General features: G+C 41.5%; 1 protein-coding gene across 4 annotated transcripts in view; it reads left to right on the forward strand.

The window, feature by feature from the left end:
- ano5b (anoctamin 5b) overlaps window positions 1–21,249 on the forward strand; it is a 202,296-nt gene that overhangs the window by 157,954 nt on the left and 23,093 nt on the right. For all 4 annotated transcript variants that reach the window (XM_034191614.1, XM_034191588.1, XM_034191597.1 and 1 more), the window contains 7 exons: window positions 821–936; window positions 1,035–1,169; window positions 1,905–2,010; window positions 5,829–5,889; window positions 16,022–16,173; window positions 16,275–16,349; window positions 16,540–16,765. In XM_034191614.1, coding sequence (XP_034047505.1) covers window positions 821–936; window positions 1,035–1,169; window positions 1,905–2,010; window positions 5,829–5,889; window positions 16,022–16,173; window positions 16,275–16,349; window positions 16,540–16,765 — 871 coding nt within the window. The remainder of the gene's footprint in view (window positions 1–820; window positions 937–1,034; window positions 1,170–1,904; window positions 2,011–5,828; window positions 5,890–16,021; window positions 16,174–16,274; window positions 16,350–16,539; window positions 16,766–21,249) is intronic.

Raw genomic sequence — 21,249 nt, forward strand, 5'->3', positions numbered from 1 at the left:
ATATTTACACAAATATTAGGTAATACCAAAATTAATTTAGCACTTTCAATTCAGGACATTTTTTGAACAGGTATTCTACCCCCTACAAAAAACACCCCATTCCTTTTACTTTGGAATCCTTGTAGAACTTGTAGGCGTTTACTGACCATTTTAACTTCACTGAAAATATTACTTAACTGTTTACTGTCAGTTATTTTTGACATTTTCTTACTATTTGGCTTCTTTTGCTATCTTATTTGTTTTCCAGTATTATTTTATCAATTGGAGTAACTGCAGATCACCTACAGGGTAAAAAAAAAAACACAACAAAAAACAGATTTGTTGAGATCTCAGTGTTTTAAATTGCAAAATTATTGTGAGACCAGATTTATTTGTCTCCCTTTAGGGCCACTGCAAATTACATTTTTATTTTTATTTTCAAGTGTGGACATGTTTTCATAATTAATAGGTTTTTAAAAATAGAATAAAATATTACTTTATTGACAAGTTTTTATTGATTTAAATGTAAACTGTGTGTACAGAATAGCTTTTTTGTGATGGATTACAAAGGATGAAATAAAACTTCGAATTGAGCTCATGGGAAATTGAACTGAACAGTGAACTGCGTATTGAATTGTACATGTTCCCACTTAAGTTTAAGTAACATGGTCTTAACATATGGACTAATTCCTCATTATTTTTATGCCAAATTAAATATGACTTTACAGTGCACACACACACACAAATTATTTCTTTATATTAAGGAGAAAGACTTGAAAAGTTACAAACAAATGTTCAGAACCTTTGCCTAATGGCACACTGTTCTCTCTGATCTGTTCAGTCTCGATATTGGAAAAGGGCAAGAAACGCTGAATGTGAGAGTGAGCGCTACAATCTGTACAAGCACTGGGCCAGATTTCTCTGTTTTTACAAGGAACAGCCTCTCAATCTTATCAGGTGCATGAATCTATTCAGCTATTGTTTTCAAACCTGATTTTACAATTAAAACTGTAGGCAAAGTCTGAAGTTCATGAACAGTGTTTGTGTGCTTACAGGAAGTACTACGGAGAAAAGATTGGGATCTACTTTGCCTGGCTGGGATTCTACACAGAGATGTTGTTCTTTGCAGCTGTAATGGGCTTTTTGTGTTTTGTCTACGGAGTGCTTAGTTATGATGACAACGTGTCAAGGTGGGAACCACTAGGGGGTGCCAGGGGGTATTTACTCACTGGCCGCTTTATTAGGTACACCTTGCTAGTACCAGGTTGGACCCCTTTTGCCTTCAGAATTGCCTTAATTCTTCATAGCCTAGCTTCAACAAGGTGCTGGAAACATTCCTCAGGGATGTTGGTCCATATTGACTTGATGGCATTGCACAGTACCCATTCAGCCAGTCTTCTGACCTCTGACATCAACAAGGCATTTTCATCCACACAACTGCCACTCAATGGATATCTTCTCTTTTTCTGACCATTCTCTGTAAACCCTAGACATGGTTGTGCATGAAAATCCCAGTAGATCAGCAGTTTCTGAAATACTCAGACCAGCCCGTCTGGCACCAACAACCATGCCACATTCAGAGTCACTTAAATCCCCTTTCTTCACCATTCCAATGCTCGGTTTGAACTTCAGCAAGTCATCTTCACCACGTCTAGATGTCTGCATAAATTGAATTGATGCCATGTTATTGGCTGATTAGCTATTTGTGTTAACAAGCAATTGAGGTGTGCCTAATAAAGTGGCCAGTGAGTACTCGTGCTGTGCAAACCTCAAAATTTGACAGATTAGATTTTTTAAAACAGTCATAGCCTTTTCAAAAGTGTGAAGTTTCTTGTTTGCTTTTATATACCATTTGCTTTGTTTTTTTGTTGTTGTTTTAATTGTATGAATTTAAATGTTTTCATTGTCTTGCCTTCTCGTTTTAGCAAAGAAATATGTGATGTGGCTATTGGAGGCAGTATTGTGATGTGTCCGCTTTGTGATAAAAAGTGCACCTTCTGGAAGCTCAACTCCACATGTCTCTCATCCTGGGTAAAATGCTACACAGAACTCCGTGTGTATGCCTGATCCTGTTAGATTTCCAAAGTTAGCCAGGGAAGGTCCTGATTAGTACTTGGCTGGTGGACCACTGAGGAACACCAGGAGTTGCACACACATTTCTCCGAACTGGAGTTGTCAGGGTGGGTATCCAGCCAAATTCCTTAGTATGGCTCTGAATACTGTAGTGACCCTGTGCAGCTGGGGGAGTAGAAAAAAAGAAGCTATATTTGTATGTGTTTTGGTCTTCTTCCCAAATATGACAGTAATACTTCTAAAATCTGATAAATAGAACACAGTGCTAAAATACCCTCGGCCGTATGAACATTGTGTTAATAATTAAGATCCTATTGTAGTAGTAGTTGTAGTTCCTAGGGTTTGTAAGAGTAGAATGGGAGGCAGAGCCTTCAGCTTTCAGGCTCCTCTCCTGTGGAACCAGCTCCCAATTCAGATCAGGGAGACAGACACCCTCTCTACTTTTAAGATTAGGCTTAAAACTTTCCTTTTTGCTAAAGCTTATAGTTAGGGCTGGATCAGGTGACCCTGAACCATCCCTTAGTTATGCTGCTATAGACGTAGACTGCTGGGGGGTTCCCATGATGCACTGTTTCTTTCTCTTTTTGCTCTGTATGCACCACTCTGCATTTAATCATTAGTGATCGATCTCTGCTCCCCTCCACAGCATGTCTTTTTCCTGGTTCTCTCCCTCAGCCCCAACCAGTCCCAGCAGAAGACTGCCCCTCCCTGAGCCTGGTTCTGCTGGAGGTTTCTTCCTGTTAAAAGGGAGTTTTTCCTTCCCACTGTAGCCAAGTGCTTGCTCACAGGGGGTCGTTTTGACCGTTGGGGTTTTACATAATTATTGTATGGCCTTGCCTTACAATATAAAGCGCCTTGGGGCAACTGTTTGTTGTGATTTGGCGCTATATAAAAAAAATTGATTGATTGATTGATTGTCTTACGTACAATTTGTACATGTTCAATAAAGCCCCTCTATCAATCAGTCAATCAATCAAAAACAATATTTATGTTTTAATGCCATCTGCAGCATACCTTGCATGTGCGTGTACATGAGCTTTTGACAAGAGTGGAAGTTGTGCAAATCAGTGAATATTTGTAGATCACCCTCTGTGCATTTGCAGGTATTAATGAGACAAATTTAACTCCAAGGAAGCTAGCTTTGAGTTAGCAGAAGTTAGCATGCATGCTGATGTCTGTGAAATGTCTTATAAATCACTCCAGAGGTGTTATTCGGTTCCACAAATAGCGTTTTCTGTTTTAAAAGTGTTTCTCACTAGCTTTTATGTGATATATACACTCAACAAAAATATAAACGCAACACTTTTGGTTTTGCTCCCATTTTATATGAGATGAACTCAAAGATCTAAAACTTTTTCCACATACACAATATCACCATTTCCCTCAAATATTGTTCACAAACCAGTCTAAATCTGTGATAGTGAGCACTTCTCCTTTGCTGAGATAATCCATCCCACCTCACAGGTGTCCCATATCAAGATGCTGATTAGACACCATGATTAGTGCACAGGTGTGCCTTAGACTGCCCATAATAAAAGGCCACTCTGAAAGGTGCAGTTTTATCACACAGCACAATGCCACAGATGTTGCAAGATTTGAGGGAGCGTGCAATTGGCATGCTGACAGCAGGAATGTCAACCAGAGCTGTTGCTCGTGTATTGAATGTTCATTTCTCTACCATAAGCCGTCTCCAAAGGCATTTCAGAGAATTTGGCAGTACATCCAACCAGCCTCACAACCGCAGACCACGTGTAACCACACCAGCCCAGGACCTCCACATCCAGCATGTTCACCTCCAAGATCGTCTGAGACCAGCCACTCAGACAGCTGCTGAAACAATCGGTTTGCATAACCAAAGAATTTCTGCACAAAGTGTCAGAAACCGTCTCAGGGAAGCTCATCTGCATGCTCGTCGTCCTCATCGTGGTCTCGACCTGACTCCAGTTCGTCGTCGTAACCGACTTGAGTGGGCAAATGCTCACATTCGCTGGTGTTTGGCACGTTGGAGAGGTGTTCTCTTCACGGATGAATCCTGGTTCACACTGTCCAGGGCAGATGGCAGACAGCGTGTGTGGCGTCGTGTGGGTGAGCAGTTTTCTGATGTCAGTGTTGTGGATCGAGTGACCCATGGTGGCGGTGGGGTTATTGTATGGGCAGGCGTCTGTTATGGACGAAGAACACAGGTGCATTTTATTGATGGCATTTTGAATGCACAGAGATACCGTGACGAGATCCTGAGGCCCATTGTTGTGCCATACATCCAAGAACATCACCTCATGTTGCAGCAGGATAATGCACGGCCCCATGTTGCAAGGATCTGTACACAATTCTTGGAAGCTGAAAATGTCCCAGTTCTTGCATGGCCGGCATACTCACCGGACATGTCACCCATTGAGCATGTTTGGGATGCTCTGGACCGGCGTATACGACAGCGTGTACCAGTTCCTGCCAATATCCAGCAACTTCGCACAGCCATTGAAGAGGAGTGGACCAACATTCCACAGGCCACAATTGACAACCTGATCAACTCTATGCGAAGGAGATGTGTTGCACTGCATGAGGCAAATGGTGGTCACACCAGATACTGACTGGTATCCCCCCCAATAAAACAAAACTGCACCTTTCAGAGTGGCCTTTTATTGTGGACAGTCTAAGGCACACCTGTGCACTAATCATGGTGTCTAATCAGCATCCTGGTATGGCACACCTGTGAGGTGGGATGGATTATCTCAGCAAAGGAGAAGTGCTCACTATCACAGATTTAGACTGGTTTGTGAACAATATTTGAGGGAAATGGTGATATTGTGTATGTGGAAAAAGTTTTAGATCTTTGAGTTCATCGCATACAAAATGGGAGCATATATATATATATATATATATATATATATATATATATATATATATATATATATATATATATATATATATATATATATATATATGAGGGAGGTGTTATTTTTAGCCAAAAACGAAACAAAGTTAGTGGCTATAGAGACACCAGGAAGTGATGTCACCATGCTGACATCTGCTAAATGTTTTGTAAATCCTTCCAGAGGTGTTACCAGGTTACAAAAACAGTGTTTTCAATTTTAGAAGTGTTCATTTCTCATTAGTTTTTACATGATATATGAGAAAGGTGTTATTTGTAGGCAAAAACAAAGCAAAGTTAGCAGCTAGTGACACCAGGAAGCGATGTCACCACGGTAACGTCCGCGGCTTCATACCATAAAAATATGAAGAGAATATGACTTTTTAACCTCTTAAAATACCTCTTAAAATAGGTCAGAGTTAGCCATCTTTCTTCTTGTCCAAGGTCTGTGTCCCAAGAATATTCCCTGTGAATTTAAGACTGGCAGGAATAGGACTGGACTTATGCTGAGCACAGGCAGACAGACAGACGAAAAGCCTTTGCAGTATCCGATGGCCAAGGTTGGGTAGGATTACTTTGAAATGTAATCTAAAAGTAATCAGATTACAAGTAATCCAAATGTATGTACATACATACATACATACATGTAATCCACATGTATTCTTTCAAAGTAATCCTACCTAACCTTGCAGATGGCCATATTTAATGGCCTCGGGTAAAAAAAGAAAAACATCCCAATTCAAAGAAATGAATGGATTCTTTCTTTTATGGTTGTGAGGAAAATTAAATGTTTCAGTCACGTGTAACGAAAACAGACCAAATATCTCCTGCTGTGTAAGCAGTGTGACACCCAGTTCAAGCCTCGCTTCACTGAGGAACTAATCCGTTGCAATATTCTCTCTTCCAGCAATCCCATCTGTTTGATAATGAGGGAACGGTGTTCTTTGCCATATTTATGGGAATTTGGGGTAAGTGTCTGTCTGTGTTGCTCTTAATACATTTAACCTGTAGAAGAGTTCCAGCATCACACCCGTGAACAGAGATTTTCACAGTTGCTGCCTTTTCACACTCAGACATGGATTTTATCCACACAACTGAAGCCCAGATCCACCTGCTGCCACAAATATGTCGTCTGACACGAATGCACAGCAAGAGATAATCAACATTTGCCAAAAGCCAATGAAAGTCAAGTCAGGCCCACAAAAAAAAAGAAAAAAATGTTGATATGAATTAGGGATGTCCCACTGTGATCAGAGTGATCAGAATCAGGTTAATCAACTCATTTTTGATTGATTGGCATCAGATCAGAGTTACCAAATAAGTGTGATCCCTCTCGCTTCATTTCAAATGCATAGTGCGAACAGGCACACCACAGAGCTGCGGTGCACGTTTGAAAAGTGCATTAGCATTCTCCTTCGCTTTAAACATGTAAGTCTATTTTCTTCACAGATTTTCATCAATGTGCATCAGTCGTGCTCTGTTTCATAACCTTGGTGTAGTATGAGCAACAGATGTGCTGCGGTCTGTCATTGGCTGCATTTACATGCCGTTAATATTCGGGATAAGGTCAATATTCCGGTTTCTGAATCATTAGGAATAACCCCTTTACATGCTTAAGCAGACAGAGTTACTCCTGTATACATGGTCATTGGTATCATTTGGAATATCCCCATCTAAACAGCGACGCACGTCTTGCACCGGTGCTTGATTTGGTCTGGCGTTTGTGCAAATCCTGCTTTGCGTAACTTTTCGGCCACCTTCTTGTAAATGTCGCTATCTCAGTACTTTCTACCGTCAATAAAAGACATTATATTCACTTCACATTCATATTCAGCACTTGCTTGCTTGCCTCTACTGGTGGTTGGCTCTCACTGCGGTATTGTATCACTTCCTGTTCCGGAGCACAGCGGTGTTTTTCTGTATCTGTTAGCTGTTTAATCTGCGCAGTTAGATTGATCTAGTTATCTAGATTACGATTTGTTTCCCAGTGTAATCTTTACGTGCCTTAACTAAAGCACTCCTTCTGCTGAATCACCTCTAAATTATTTACACATTATTCACTTTGCGTGTTTTTAGGAATCCGCTAGCTTAGCGTAGCTACTAGCTCTTAGCCGATTTAGCATGGCGGCTTCTCCTGTCTCTCCCGCACTTTTCTGCTCTGGGTGTGAAATGTTTAGTTATTCCTCGGCCTCCTTTAGCAGTAATGGTACTTGTAATAAGTGTAGCTTATTCGTAGCTTTGGAGGCCAGGCTGGGCGAATTGGAGACTCGGCTCCGCACCGTGGAAAATTCTACAGCTAGCCAGGCCCCTGTAGTCGGTGCGGACCAAGGTAGCTTAGCCGCCGTTAGTTCCCCCCTGGCAGATCCCGAGCAGCCGGGAAAGCAGGCTGACTGGGTGACTGTGAGGAGGAAGCGTAGCCCTAAACAGAAGCCCCGTGTACACCGTCAACCCGTTCACATTTCTAACCGTTTTTCCCCACTCGACGACACACCCGCCGAGGATCAAACTCTGGTTATTGGCGACTCTGTTTTGAGAAATGTGAAGTTAGCGACACCAGCAACCATAGTCAATTGTCTTCCGGGGGCCAGAGCAGGCGACATTGAAGGAAATTTGAAACTGCTGGTTAAGGCTAAGCGTAAATTTGGTAAGATTGTAATTCACGTCGGCAGTAATGACACCCGGTTACGCCAATCGGAGGTCACTAAAATTAACATTAAATCGGTGTGTAACTTTGCAAAAACAATGTCGGACTCTGTAGTTTTCTCTGGGCCCCTCCCCAATCAGACCGGGAGTGACATGTTTAGCCGCATGTTCTCCTTGAATTGCTGGCTGTCTGAGTGGTGTCCAAAAAATGAGGTGGGCTTCATAGATAATTGGCAAAGCTTCTGGGGAAAACCTGGTCTTGTTAGGAGAGACGGCATCCATCCCACTTTGGATGGAGCAGCTCTCATTTCTAGAAATCTGGCTAATTTTCTTAAATCCTCCAAACCGTGACTATCCAGGGTTGGGACCAGGAAGCAGAGTTGTAGTCTTACACACCTCTCTGCAGCTTCACTCCCCCTGCCATCCCCTCATTACCCCATCCCCGTAGAGACGGTGCCTGCTCCCAGACTACCAATAACCAGCAAAAATCTATTTAAGCATAAAAATTCAAAAAGAAAAAATAATATAGCACCTTCAACTGCACCACAGACTAAAACAGTTAAATGTGGTCTATTAAACATTAGGTCTCTCTCTTCTAAGTCCCTGTTGGTAAATTATATAATAATTGATCAACATATTGATTTATTCTGCCTAACAGAAACCTGGTTACAGCAGGATGAATATGTTAGTTTAAATGAGTCAACACCCCCGAGTCACACTAACTGTCAGAATGCTCGTAGCACGGGCCGGGGCGGTGGATTAGCAGCAATCTTCCATTCCAGCTTATTAATTAATCAAAAACCCAGACAGAGCTTTAATTCATTTGAAAGCTTGTCTCTTAGTCTTGTCCATCCAAATTGGAAGTCCCAAAAACCAGTTTTATTTGTTATTATCTATCGTCCACCTGGTCGTTACTGTGAGTTTCTCTGTGAATTTTCAGACCTTTTGTCTGACTTAGTGCTTAGCTCAGATAAGATAATTATAGTGGGCGATTTTAACATCCACACAGATGCTGAGAATGACAGCCTCAACACTGCATTTAATCTATTATTAGACTCTATTGGCTTTGCTCAAAAAGTAAATGAGTCCACCCACCACTTTAATCATATCTTAGATCTTGTTCTGACTTATGGTATGGAAATAGAAGACTTAACAGTATTCCCTGAAAACTCCCTTCTGTCTGATCATTTTTTAATAACATTTACATTTACTCTGATGGACTACCCAGCAGTAGGGAATAAGTTTCATTACACTAGAAGTCTTTCAGAAAGCGCTGTAACTAGGTTTAAGGATATGATTCCTTCTTTATGTTCTCTAATGCCATATAACAACACAGTGCAGAATAGCTACCTAAACTCTGTAAGGGAGATAGAGTATCTCGTCAATAGTTTTACATCCTCATTGAAGACAGCTTTGGATGCTGTAGCTCCTCTGAAAAAGAGAGCATTAAATCAGAAGTGTCTGACTCCATGGTATAACTCTCAAACTCGTAGCTTAAAGCAGATAACCCGTAAGTTGGAGAGGAAATGGCGTCTCACTAATTTAGAAGATCTTCACTTAGCCTGGAAAAAGAGTCTGTTGCTCTATAAAAAAGCCCTCCGTAAAGCTAGGACATCTTTCTACTCATCACTAATTGAAGAAAATAAGAACAACCCCAGGTTTCTTTTCAGCACTGTAGCCAGGCTGACAAAGAGTCAGAGCTCTATTGAGCTGAGTATTCCATTAACTTTAACTAGTAATGAGTTCATGACTTTCTTTGCTAACAAAATTTTAACTATTAGAGAAAAAATTACTCATAACCATCCCAAAGACGTATCGTTATCTTTGGCTGCTTTCAGTGATGCCGGTATTTGGTTAGACTCTTTCTCTCCGATTGTTCTGTCTGAGTTATTTTCATTAGTTACTTCATCCAAACCATCAACATGTTTATTAGACCCCATTCCTACCAGGCTGCTCAAGGAAGCCCTACCATTATTTAATGCTTCGATCTTAAATATGATCAATCTATCTTTGTTAGTTGGCTATGTACCACAGGCTTTTAAGGTGGCAGTAATTAAACCATTACTTAAAAAGCCATCACTTGACCCAGCTATCTTAGCTAATTATAGGCCAATCTCCAACCTTCCTTTTCTCTCAAAAATTCTTGAAAGGGTAGTTGTAAAACAGCTAACTGATCATCTGCAGAGGAATGGTCTATTTGAAGAGTTTCAGTCAGGTTTTAGAATTCATCATAGTACAGAAACAGCATTAGTGAAGGTTACAAATGATCTTCTTATGGCCTCGGACAGTGGACTCATCTCTGTGCTTGTTCTGTTAGACCTCAGTGCTGCTTTTGATACTGTTGACCATAAAATTTTATTACAGAGATTAGAGCATGCCATAGGTATTAAAGGCACTGCGCTGCGGTGGTTTGAATCATATTTGTCTAATAGATTACAATTTGTTCATGTAAATGGGGAATCTTCTTCACAGACTAAAGTTAATTATGGAGTTCCACAAGGTTCTGTGCTAGGACCAATTTTATTCACTTTATATATGCTTCCCTTAGGCAGTATTATTAGACGGTATTGCTTAAATTTTCATTGTTACGCAGATGATACCCAGCTTTATCTATCCATGAAGCCAGACGACACACACCAATTAGCTAAACTGCAGGATTGTCTTACAGACATAAAGACATGGATGACCTCTAATTTCCTGCTTTTAAACTCAGATAAAACTGAAGTTATTGTACTTGGCCCCACAAATCTTAGAAACATGGTGTCTAACCAGATCCTTACTCTGGATGGCATTACCCTGACCTCTAGTAATACTGTGAGAAATCTTGGAGTCATTTTTGATCAGGATATGTCATTCAAAGCGCATATTAAACAAATATGTAGGACTGCTTTTTTGCATTTACGCAATATCTCTAAAATCAGAAAGGTCTTGTCTCAGAGTGATGCTGAAAAACTAATTCATGCATTTATTTCCTCTAGGCTGGACTATTGTAATTCATTATTATCAGGTTGTCCTAAAAGTTCCCTAAAAAGCCTTCAGTTAATTCAAAATGCTGCAGCTAGAGTGCTGACGGGGACTAGAAGGAGAGAGCATATCTCACCCATATTGGCCTCTCTTCATTGGCTTCCTGTTAATTCTAGAATAGAATTTAAAATTCTTCTTCTTACTTATAAGGTTTTGAATAATCAGGTCCCATCTTATCTTAGGGACCTCGTAGTACCATATCACCCCAATAGAGCGCTTCGCTCTCAGACTGCAGGCTTACTTGTAGTTCCTAGGGTTTGTAAGAGTAGAATGGGAGGCAGAGCCTTCAGCTTTCAGGCTCCTCTCCTGTGGAACCAGCTCCCAATTCAGATCAGGGAGACAGACACCCTCTCTACTTTTAAGATTAGGCTTAAAACTTTCCTTTTTGCTAAAGCTTATAGTTAGGGCTGGATCAGGTGACCCTGAACCATCCCTTAGTTATGCTGCTATAGACGTAGACTGCTGGGGGGTTCCCATGATGCACTGTTTCTTTCTCTTTTTGCTCTGTATGCACCACTCTGCATTTAATCATTAGTGATCGATCTCTGCTCCCCTCCACAGCATGTCTTTTTCCTGGTTCTCTCCCTCAGCCCCAACCAGTCCCAGCAGAAGACTGCCCCTCCCTGAGCCTGGTTCTGCTGGAGGTTTCTTCCTGTTAAAAGGGAGTTTTTCCTTCCCACTGTAGCCAAGTGCTTGCTCACAGGGGGTCGTTTTGACCGTTGGGGTTTTACATCATTATTGTATGGCCTTGCCTTACAATATAAAGCGCCTTGGGGCAACTGTTTGTTGTGATTTGGCGCTATATAAAAAAAAAAATTGATTGATTGATATTCATGTCTTTCACAATACTAATGAAGTACTCGGTTTCCTCCTCGCTCCAAAAGTGTGGTGCTGTGCTGCCGCGTCTGGATTTCCCCATGCTTGTTTATCTCTGCTTCTGTGGTGTCCGGTGGGTTGGGCGCGCCGCATACAAGTAGTTGCTGTACTCAAAAGACCAAGATTTCTTGCGGATAGGACATGCGCAGAACACAAACTAATGTTCCTTTCTATGGGGATATTCCGATGCACGTTTATATGAACTGATATTCGGGTTAGAAAAGGAGTAACCCAGGGGTCATATTCGGGTTTTTAAAAACCGGAATATGAGAATATTCAGGATTTTGCAGGTGTTTACATGTCCGTGCTCAACCAGGTTATTGCTAATATTCCGGTTATGAAAGGGTTATTGGCTGCATGTAAACGTCCAGGTCGGTTTCTGACTGGTGGCACATATCAAAAATATGCTTCTTAGCGGACAATCAGGTCTCACCTTCGACAGAAATACGTTTTTCTTTTCATCATCATGTCTGTTTTCTTCCAACCTCTTTCACACTGTACACATGTAGCCGGTGGGCCCACCTCCCCCACCCAAGTAAATGTCCAATTTTGAAGACATTTTAAAACTATTTTAGCACATAATAATAATAATAGTAGTAGTAGTAGCACTGTGACAAACTGGTGTCCTGTCCAGGGTGTGCCCCACTGCCCAGTGGGATAGGCTCCAGTTCACAAGTGACCCCTAATTGGAACAAGCAAGTATAGATAATGAATAAATGCATAATAACAATGACAATTAATGCATTTTTTACAACTAAAATGTTCAGTCAGTTTACGCTGGTTGTCCTAATTTCACTACTATTTTTTTTTTTTTATAAAAACATAAAAGAGCAGCTTGGATTGAAGGTGTTTTGTTGTTGTTCTTTTCTTAACACATGCCAGAGCTGTTAAATTGTCAAAAATGTACACTGGACTGGCTTTAACTCCAGTGTGCTCTTTGCAAGTGTAATAGAGGAAAGATCAGGACTCACTTTCAGCAGATAAACAGCATTAAATAACACACACACACACATATATACACATATATACATACATATATATATACATACACATATATACACATACATACATACATATATATATATATATATATATATATATATATATATATATATATATATATATATATATATATATATATATATACACACACATATATATAACTCAGCCACATGGGGTGTGCAGCCAGTACATTCTGAGTGCCGGTCCCAAGCCCGGATAAATGAGGAGGGTTGCGTCAGGAAGGGCATCCGGCGTAAAACAAGCCAACCCAACTATGCAGACTCAGAATCGAATTCCCATACTGGATCGGTCGCGGCCCGGGTTAACAACGTCCGCCACTGGTGCTATTGCCCAACAGGGTGCCAGTGGAAATTGGGCGAAGACGACGACGAAGAAGAGGAAAACGTTGCCACGAACAGCGGGAGAAGAAGAAAACTAGAAGGGTGGAAATGAGAGTGGGGACTTTGAATGTTGGTAGTATGACTGGTAAAGGGAGAGAGCTGGCTGATATGATGGAGAGGAGAAAGGTAGACATATTGTGTGTGCAAGAGACCAAGTGGAAGGGAAGTAAGAGCAGGAGCATCAGCGGTGGGTACAAGTTGTTGTACCATGGTGAGGACAGAAAGAGAAATGGTGTTGGGGTCATTTTAAAGGAAGAGTATGTTAAAAGTGTGTTGGAGGTTAAGCGAGTGTCTGACAGGGTGATGAGTGTGAAGTTGGAAATTGAAGGGGTGATGATGAATATCATCAGTGCATATGCCCCACAGGTAGGTTGTGAGATGGAGAAAGAAAATTTCTGGAGTGTGTTAGATGAGGTGGTGGAGAGTGTGCCCAAGCATGAAAGAGTGGTGATAGGAGCAGACTTCAATGGTCATGTTGGTGAAGGGAACAGAGGTGATGAGGAAGTAATGGGTAGATATGGTATCAAGGATAGGAATGGGGAAGGACAGATGGTATTTGATTTTGCAAAAAGGATGGAAATGGCTGTGGTGAATACCTACTTTAAGAAAAGGGAGGAGCACAGGGTAACATATAAAAGTGGAGGAAGGTGCACACAGGTGGACTACATTCTTTATAGGAGATGCAAGCTAAAAGAAATCACAGACTGTAAGGTGGTAGCAGGAGAGAGTGTCACTAGACAGCATAGGATGGTTGTTTGTAGGATGACTTTAGAGGTAAAGAAGAAGAAGAGAGTGAGAGCTCAACAAAGGATCAGATGGTGGAAGCTGAAGGAGGAAGACTGTTGTGTGAAATTTAGCGAGCAGGTGAGAGAAGCACTAGTTGGAGGGGAAGCAATTTTGGACAATTGGAAGAGTACTGCAGATGTGGTGAGGAAGACAGCTAGGGCAGTACTGGGTATGACATCTGGACAGTGGAAGGAAGACAAGGAGACTTGGTGGTGGAATGAAGAGGTCCAGGAAAGCATAAGGAGAAAGAGGTTGGCGAAAAAGTTTTGGGATAGTCGGAGAGATGAAGAAAGTAGACAGGAGTACAAGGAGATGCGGCGTATGGCGAGAAGAGAAGTGGCAAAAGCAAAGGAAAAGGCATATTGCGAGCTGTACAAGAAGTTGAATAGTAAGGAAGGAGATAAGGACTTGTACCGATTGGCCAGACAAAGGGACAGAGCTGGAAAGGATGTGCAGCAGGTTAGGGTGGTAAAAGATGCACATGGTAATGTGCTGACAAGTGAGGAGTGTGTGCTGAGAAGGTGGAGGGAATATTTCGAAGAGTTGATGAATAAAGAAAGTGAGCGAGAGAAAAGGCCGGATGATGTGGTGAGAGTAAATCAGGAAGTAAAAGAAATTAGCAAGGAAGAAGTGAGGGCTGCTATGAAGAGGATGAAGAGTGGAAAGGCAGTTGGTCCAGATGACATTCCAATGGAGGCATGGAAATGTCTAGGAGAGATGGCAGTAGAGTTTCTAACCAGATTGTTTAATAAAATCTTGGAAAGTGAGAGGATGCCTGAGGAGTGGAGACGAAGTGTGCTGGTTCCTATTTTCAAGAACAAGGGTGATCTGCAGTAACTACAGAGGCATAAAGCTGATCAGCCACAGCATGAAGTTATGGGAAAGAGTAGTAGAAGCTAGGCTTAGAAAACAGGTGAAGATCTGTGAGCAGCAATATGGTTTCATGCCGAGAAAGAGCACTACAGATGCAATGTTTGCTCTGAGAATACTGTTGGAAAAGTACAGAGAAGGACAGAAAGAGTTACATTGTATGTTTGTGGACTTAGATAAAGGTTATGATAGGGTGCCAAGAGAAGAGTTGTGGCATTGTATGAGGAAGTCTGGAGTGGCAGAGAAGTATGTTAGGGTAGTACAGAACATGTACAAGAATAGTGTGACAGCGGTGAGATGCGCAGTCGGAATGACAGACTCATTCAAGGTGGAGGTGGGATTACACCAAGGATCAGCTCTGAGTCCTTTCTTGTTTGCAGTGGTGATGGACAGGTTGACAGATGAGATCAGACAGGAGTCCCCATGGACTATGATGTTTGCAGATGACATTGTGATCTGTAGTGAGAGTAGAGAGCAAGTTGAGTCTAGTCTGGAGAAGTGGAGATATGCTTTGGAGAGAAGGGGAATGAAAGTCAGTAGAAGCAAGACTGAGTACATGTGTGTGAATGAGAGGGAGCCCAGTGGAATAGTGCAGTTACAAGGAGTAGAAGTGGTGAAAGTAGATGAGTTTAAATATTTGGGGTCAACTGTTCAAAGTAATGGAGAGTGTGGTAGAGAGGTGAAGAAGAAAGTGCAGGCAGGGTGGAGTGGGTGGAGAAAGGTGGCAGGAGTGATTTGTGATCGAAGAATATCAGCAAGAGTGAAGGGGAAAGTTTACAAAAGTAGTAGTGAGACCAGCTATGTTGTATGGTTTAGAGACAGTGGCACTAACAAAAAGACAGGAGGCAGAGCTGGAGGTGGCAGAGCTGAAGATGTTGAGATTCTCTTTGGGAGTGACAAGAATGGACAAGATTAGGAATGAACATATCAGAGGGACAGCTCAGGTGGCACGGTTTGGAGACAAAGTCAGAGAGGTGAGATTGAGATGGTTTGGACATGTGCAGAGGAGGGACCCAGGGTATATAGGGAGAAGGATGCTGAGGATGGAGTCACCAGGCAGGAGGAGAAGAGGGAGACCAAAGAGGAGGTTTATGGATGTGCTGAGAGAGGACATGCAGGTGGTTGGTGTGACAGAGGAAGATACAGAGGACAGGGTGAGATGGAAACGATTGATCTGCTGTGGCGACCCCTAACGGGAACAGCCGAAAGACAAAGAAGAATACATATATATATATATATATATATATATATATATATATATATAAATTACACAGATTTTACAATGCATTGAAAAAATAATCACATTAAAGTTTTTTCTGGGGTTTTCTTCAGGGATAAGAATATGTTGACATGCCATATTCAACCTTCTATTAAAACTAATGAAACAAAAGAACATTAAACATTACATTTTGCAGAAAATTGTATGGTGCTATAAACCTTTGTACATTAATAGGAAGAGAGAGAGATTGTTTTGTTAATTCCTCTAACTGATTTGTAGTCACTCTGTTTCTGGAGTTCTGGAAACGACGCCAAGCCCGCCTGGAGTACGAGTGGGACTTGGTGGACTTTGAAGAGGAACAGCAGCAGCTTCAAATCCGACCAGAATTTGAGATCAGATGCACGAACAGGAGGCTCAACAGGATCACTCAGGTGCCTCGTTCAAACCTACAAACTTAACAGTACTTAATAGATGCAGTGTAGCTCTTTGGTTCAGAAAACAGAAAATTTTCTAAACATAAAACACATTTCAGGAAATGGAGCCGTATCTCCCCGTCACCAGCAAGTGTGCGCGGTTCTGCCTGTCAACAGCCACTGTTATCTTCTGGGTAAATGCATGTTCTTCTCAGTTGTGGGTGTTCACACTCTTGCATACACGCTCACTCATGCTGAGTTCTGCACTGTTGACTTTGTGTGTGTGTGTGTGTGTGTGTGTGTGTGTGTGTGTGTGTGTGTGTGTGTGTGTGTGTGTGTGTGTGTGTGTGTGTGTGTGTGTGTGTGTGTGTGTGTTCCCCACAGATCTCTCTGATCGTGGCCTGTATTATTGGTGTCATAGCGTACAGGCTGGCCGTGTTCGCTGCCTTCGCGAGCATCATGAAAGACCCCATGAGGAAGATCCAGTTGGTGGGCAACCTCATCACACCGCAGCTAGCAACATCTGTCACGGCTTCCTGCATCAACTTTGTCATCATCATGATCCTGAACTTCTTTTATGAGAGGGTGGCCATTTGGATCACTGATATGGGTAAAGGAATTCCACCTGATGTAACAAACAACTGAAATATGTTTGTTTGTTTGTAATTCTTTATTCACAACAAAATGCTGTACACTAAAAATGAAACATATTTAAAACAAATATAAAAAAAATCTTAAAACAGCTCCAGGCTGTCACCCTGTACATAAACAAGTTATCAAATGACATTCATGTTCATTCAAAAAGCCCACTTCGCAACTGTCTCTCATTTTACAGAGCTCCTTAATTTGCAGTGCAAGTCTTAATAAGTAACTTTCAAAATTAAGCTGCCAAGAGGTACACACATTATTAATATCACAATTAAATTTATACATGAGATATCTCTTATTAGCACCTATCACAGAATGGGTACCTAACAGTCCCATATTGGTAATGGTACAGACAACATTGTTATCACTATTACACAACTTATCAATAAATTTAATGCATTGCTTTGCAAGCAAGAGATCAATGCTCATAGTATTTGCAAGATATGGTAAAATGTTACTATGAGGAGTATATGGCACACGCCAGACCTTCCGAATAGCTTTCCTCCATGCACAATAAATTATTTCTAATTAATTTGAGTACAAAGGAAGAATTTGGCTACCATAAAAGAAAGTACAATACTTGTGAAATAATTCATTTCTAATGAAGCATTAGCATTTTTACAATCAGCAAAAAACATGTTACACTGATGATTAAACTCTGCAACACATTTCTCAGCAGATAATTTAAAAATATCCTCATACAAATCATGGCCCAGATAAGTGACTTTATTTTTTCTAGGTACTCTGACATTATTCACAAAAATAACAGCATCTGAAGGTCTAGAGTATACAGCGAAGTACCAGACGCAGTCTGACAGTGACATCTGCATGGAAAGTAAGAAATGTGGAAAATGAGGTGTTGCATTCACTGGCCTCTTTAGTGCATTTTGAGAGTTCTGGGTTTGACTAACATTTTCCCTCAGAACTGCCTTAATGAATCTTGATCTTGATTCATTTTGACATGATGGGGAAATTACATATTTTTTCTTTTGACTATAAATCAAAGGAACAAAAACAAAATCTTCAGGTTTTTTACACAAAAGAGATACATGCGTGACCTGGGGAAATGTGTATATCTAATCATCACTCCCCAACATTACAAGCAAGCATCTGTGTGGAGTGGTGAAGTCAGACCGTAGACGCCTAGGGGCCGCAACACTACCCAATTAATACAACACAAACAAATGCAGAAAACATTTACAAATACAAAATACACTAACATCAGCTCAACAACAGACAGTTTCATCAAAAATGTCTTGCACATTAAAAAATGCTTGCAAACACAGAGAACACAAATATAACCAGCACATGAAACAAGATACTTTGGTCGTGTGTTATGTGTCGGACGCAGCTCGGAGAACCGACCAGCGTTTGAAGGACCCAGTATGAAATAAGCAGAGCACGGTACAAAGGCTAACTGAATTTAATACATAACAGTGATGTGATACAAAACAACAAAAGAGTGTGCGGTCTGGCGTGGTGGTGATACGGTGCGCTCCCAGCAGCGCTAACGGTCCGGAGCCAGAAGCCGTTCGGACCCAAGGACCCCGCCGACACCCCCCAGGTGGCCGCAACAAACCGAGTCTGTGAAAGAAGGAACCATTATGTGAGTCCACACTCTACACACAGAGAGACCACTCAAAGGTGTACATAAACAGCAAACACTTCCTGGCTTAATTACTAATCAGCTTCCCAACCTGCAGGCATGGAACATCCAGTTCACAAAGCTCCACTGCAGTGGAAGCTGATACATGACTAACGTACAGCTCAATATAATAAGGTGTGAGGGACACCACATTTACTGACTGTATAAACGTTAGTCACAAAATCTAACGTACCTCAGGAAGTGTGCTGACGAGCGTGAGACCTCACCCCCTCCTCTTTCACAGACCGTGCATCAAACCCTGGACGTTCTCTGCATCCACTGATGATGAGATGGCTCCCGAGACGACGATCTCACCCGTCTGGTCACAAGGTCGAGTCTCTGGCAAATACACACTGTATACTCCAGTCTTAAATGCCACCATGTTCCAATCCATATAGATGCACCACAGCTGTGAGTCCTGACGAGCCGCAGGTGATCAGGGTGAGGTCCTGATAACCTCAGCAACACAGCCACTCAGTCCCAAATGCAAGCCACCTGGAAGGAAAAACAAAAGACAGAAACAAAAAGGCAGCCAGGCCCCCCAGCCATACAACATCGTGTCTGCTACCAATTCACACAACACACACAAATACAGAAATGCAACACAATGGATGTTTCTGCCTGCAGGATTTTTAACTGACTCCTGTTCTACATTGCAAATAAAATAGCAACAGGTGAAAATATAGCTTGCATAAGAGTAAAAAACATGAATATGGTAATTAAGTAAACTTACTCAGCTTTGGCAACCAGGCAGAGATAAAGAGTGGAGGCCCACAATGCACTGAACAGTCTGTCTGTAAAAGTCCTCATGCGCAGAAACCTTGATGTGTTATTCTGGTTATGTTGTGAAGTTTTGCAAAGTGTTTCTATGTTTGTGTGTGCTGTGTGAATTAAGAGCAGGTATGTCATCAAATTAAATTGTTGCATGTGCTGCAGATTGTATTTATTTGTGTTCTGTGTTTGCAGGTTTCTATTTTGTTTTGTTGTGTGTGTACATATATATATATATATATATATATATATATATATATATATATATATATATATATATATGCTCACACACACAGCAAAAGTCGCATATAGTGGATTCAGGTGGACCAGTGAATTTTGTCCATTATAATCAAAGTCTGCTTTATGTATAAAATGGACAAAATCCACTATATGTACACTCAACAAAAATATAAACGCAACACTTTTGGTTTTGCTCCCATTTTGTATGAGATGAACTTAAAGATCTAAAACTTTGTCTACATACACAATATCACCATTTCCCTCAAATATTGTTCACAAACCAGTCTAAATCTGTAATAGTGAGCACTTCTCCTTTGCTGAGATAATCCATCCCACCTCACAGGTGTGCCATATCAAGATGCTGATTAGACACCATGATTAGTGCACAGGTGTGCCTTAGACTGCCCACAATAAAAGGCCACTCTGAAAGGTGCAGTTTTATCACACAGCACAATGCCACAGATGTCGCAAGATTTGAGGGAGCGTGCAATTGGCATGCTGACAGCAGGAATGTCAACCAGAGCTGTTGCTCGTGTATTGAATGTTCATTTCTCTACCATAAGCCGTCTCCAAAGGCGTTTCAGAGAATTTGGCAGTGCATCCAACCAGCCTCACAACCGCAGACCACGTGTAACCACACCAGCCCAGGACCTCCACATCCAGCATGTTCACCTCCAAGATCGTCTGAGACCAGCCACTTGGACAGCTGCTGAAACAATCGGTTTGCATAACCAAAGAATTTCTGCACAAACTGTCATAAACCGTCTGAGGGAAGCTCATCGGCATCACCTCATGTTGCAGCAGGATAATGCATGGCCCCATGTTGCAAGGATCTGTACACAATTCTTGGAAGCTGAAAATGTCCCAGTTCTTGCATGGCCGGCATACTCACCGGACATGTCAGCCATTGAGCATGTTTGGGATGCTCTGGACCGGCGTATACGACAGCGTGTACCAGTTCCTGCCAATATCCAGCAACTTTGCACAGCCATTGAAGAGGAGTGGACCAACATTCCACAGGCCACAATTGACAACCTGATCAACTCTATTCAAAGGAGATGTGTTGCACTGCATGAGGCAAATGGTGGTCACACCAGATACTGACTGGTATCCCCCCCAATAAAACAAAACTGCACCTTTCAGAGTGGCCTTTTATTGTGGGCAGTCTAAGGCACACCTGTACACTAATCATGGTGTCTAATCAGCATCTTGATATGGCACACCTGTGAGGTGGGATGGATTATCTCAGCAAAGGAGAAGTGCTCACTATCACAGATTTAGACTGGTTTGTGAACAATATTTGAGGGAAATGGTGATATTGTGTATGTGGACAAAGTTTTAGATCTTTGAGTTCATCTCATACAAAATGGGAGCAAAACCAAAAGTTTTGCATTTATATTTTTGTTGAGTGTATATGATGGATTAGTTACAGTCAGGAGGTGCAGAACAATCTACAGGGAATCCCCGTAGATTGATCGCAGAATCCCCAGAACCAATTAGACCTCATTTAATGGGCGGGTCAAAACTGTCAGAAAAACATAAGCACTGGGTATTATGTGCATTAAAAAGTATTACATTTGGTCAAGACACACTTTTTTCTAAGTCCACTGCAGAGTGGTACCTTAAAATCCTAATGCCTGATTTATGTGTCTACAACTCTGTAACTCTGTGGCCATACAATGACGTCAATGTGTGCGTGCCCCTTTTAAAATTCCCCATCACATTGGTGGGTGTCTTAATGCAATTTACCACAGTAACAGGCTTTTTCTGGATCAATTTGTCCCTCAATA

This window comes from Thalassophryne amazonica, chromosome 2 (genome assembly GCF_902500255.1).
Source record: "Thalassophryne amazonica chromosome 2, fThaAma1.1, whole genome shotgun sequence".
Lineage (NCBI taxonomy): Eukaryota > Metazoa > Chordata > Actinopteri > Batrachoidiformes > Batrachoididae > Thalassophryne > Thalassophryne amazonica.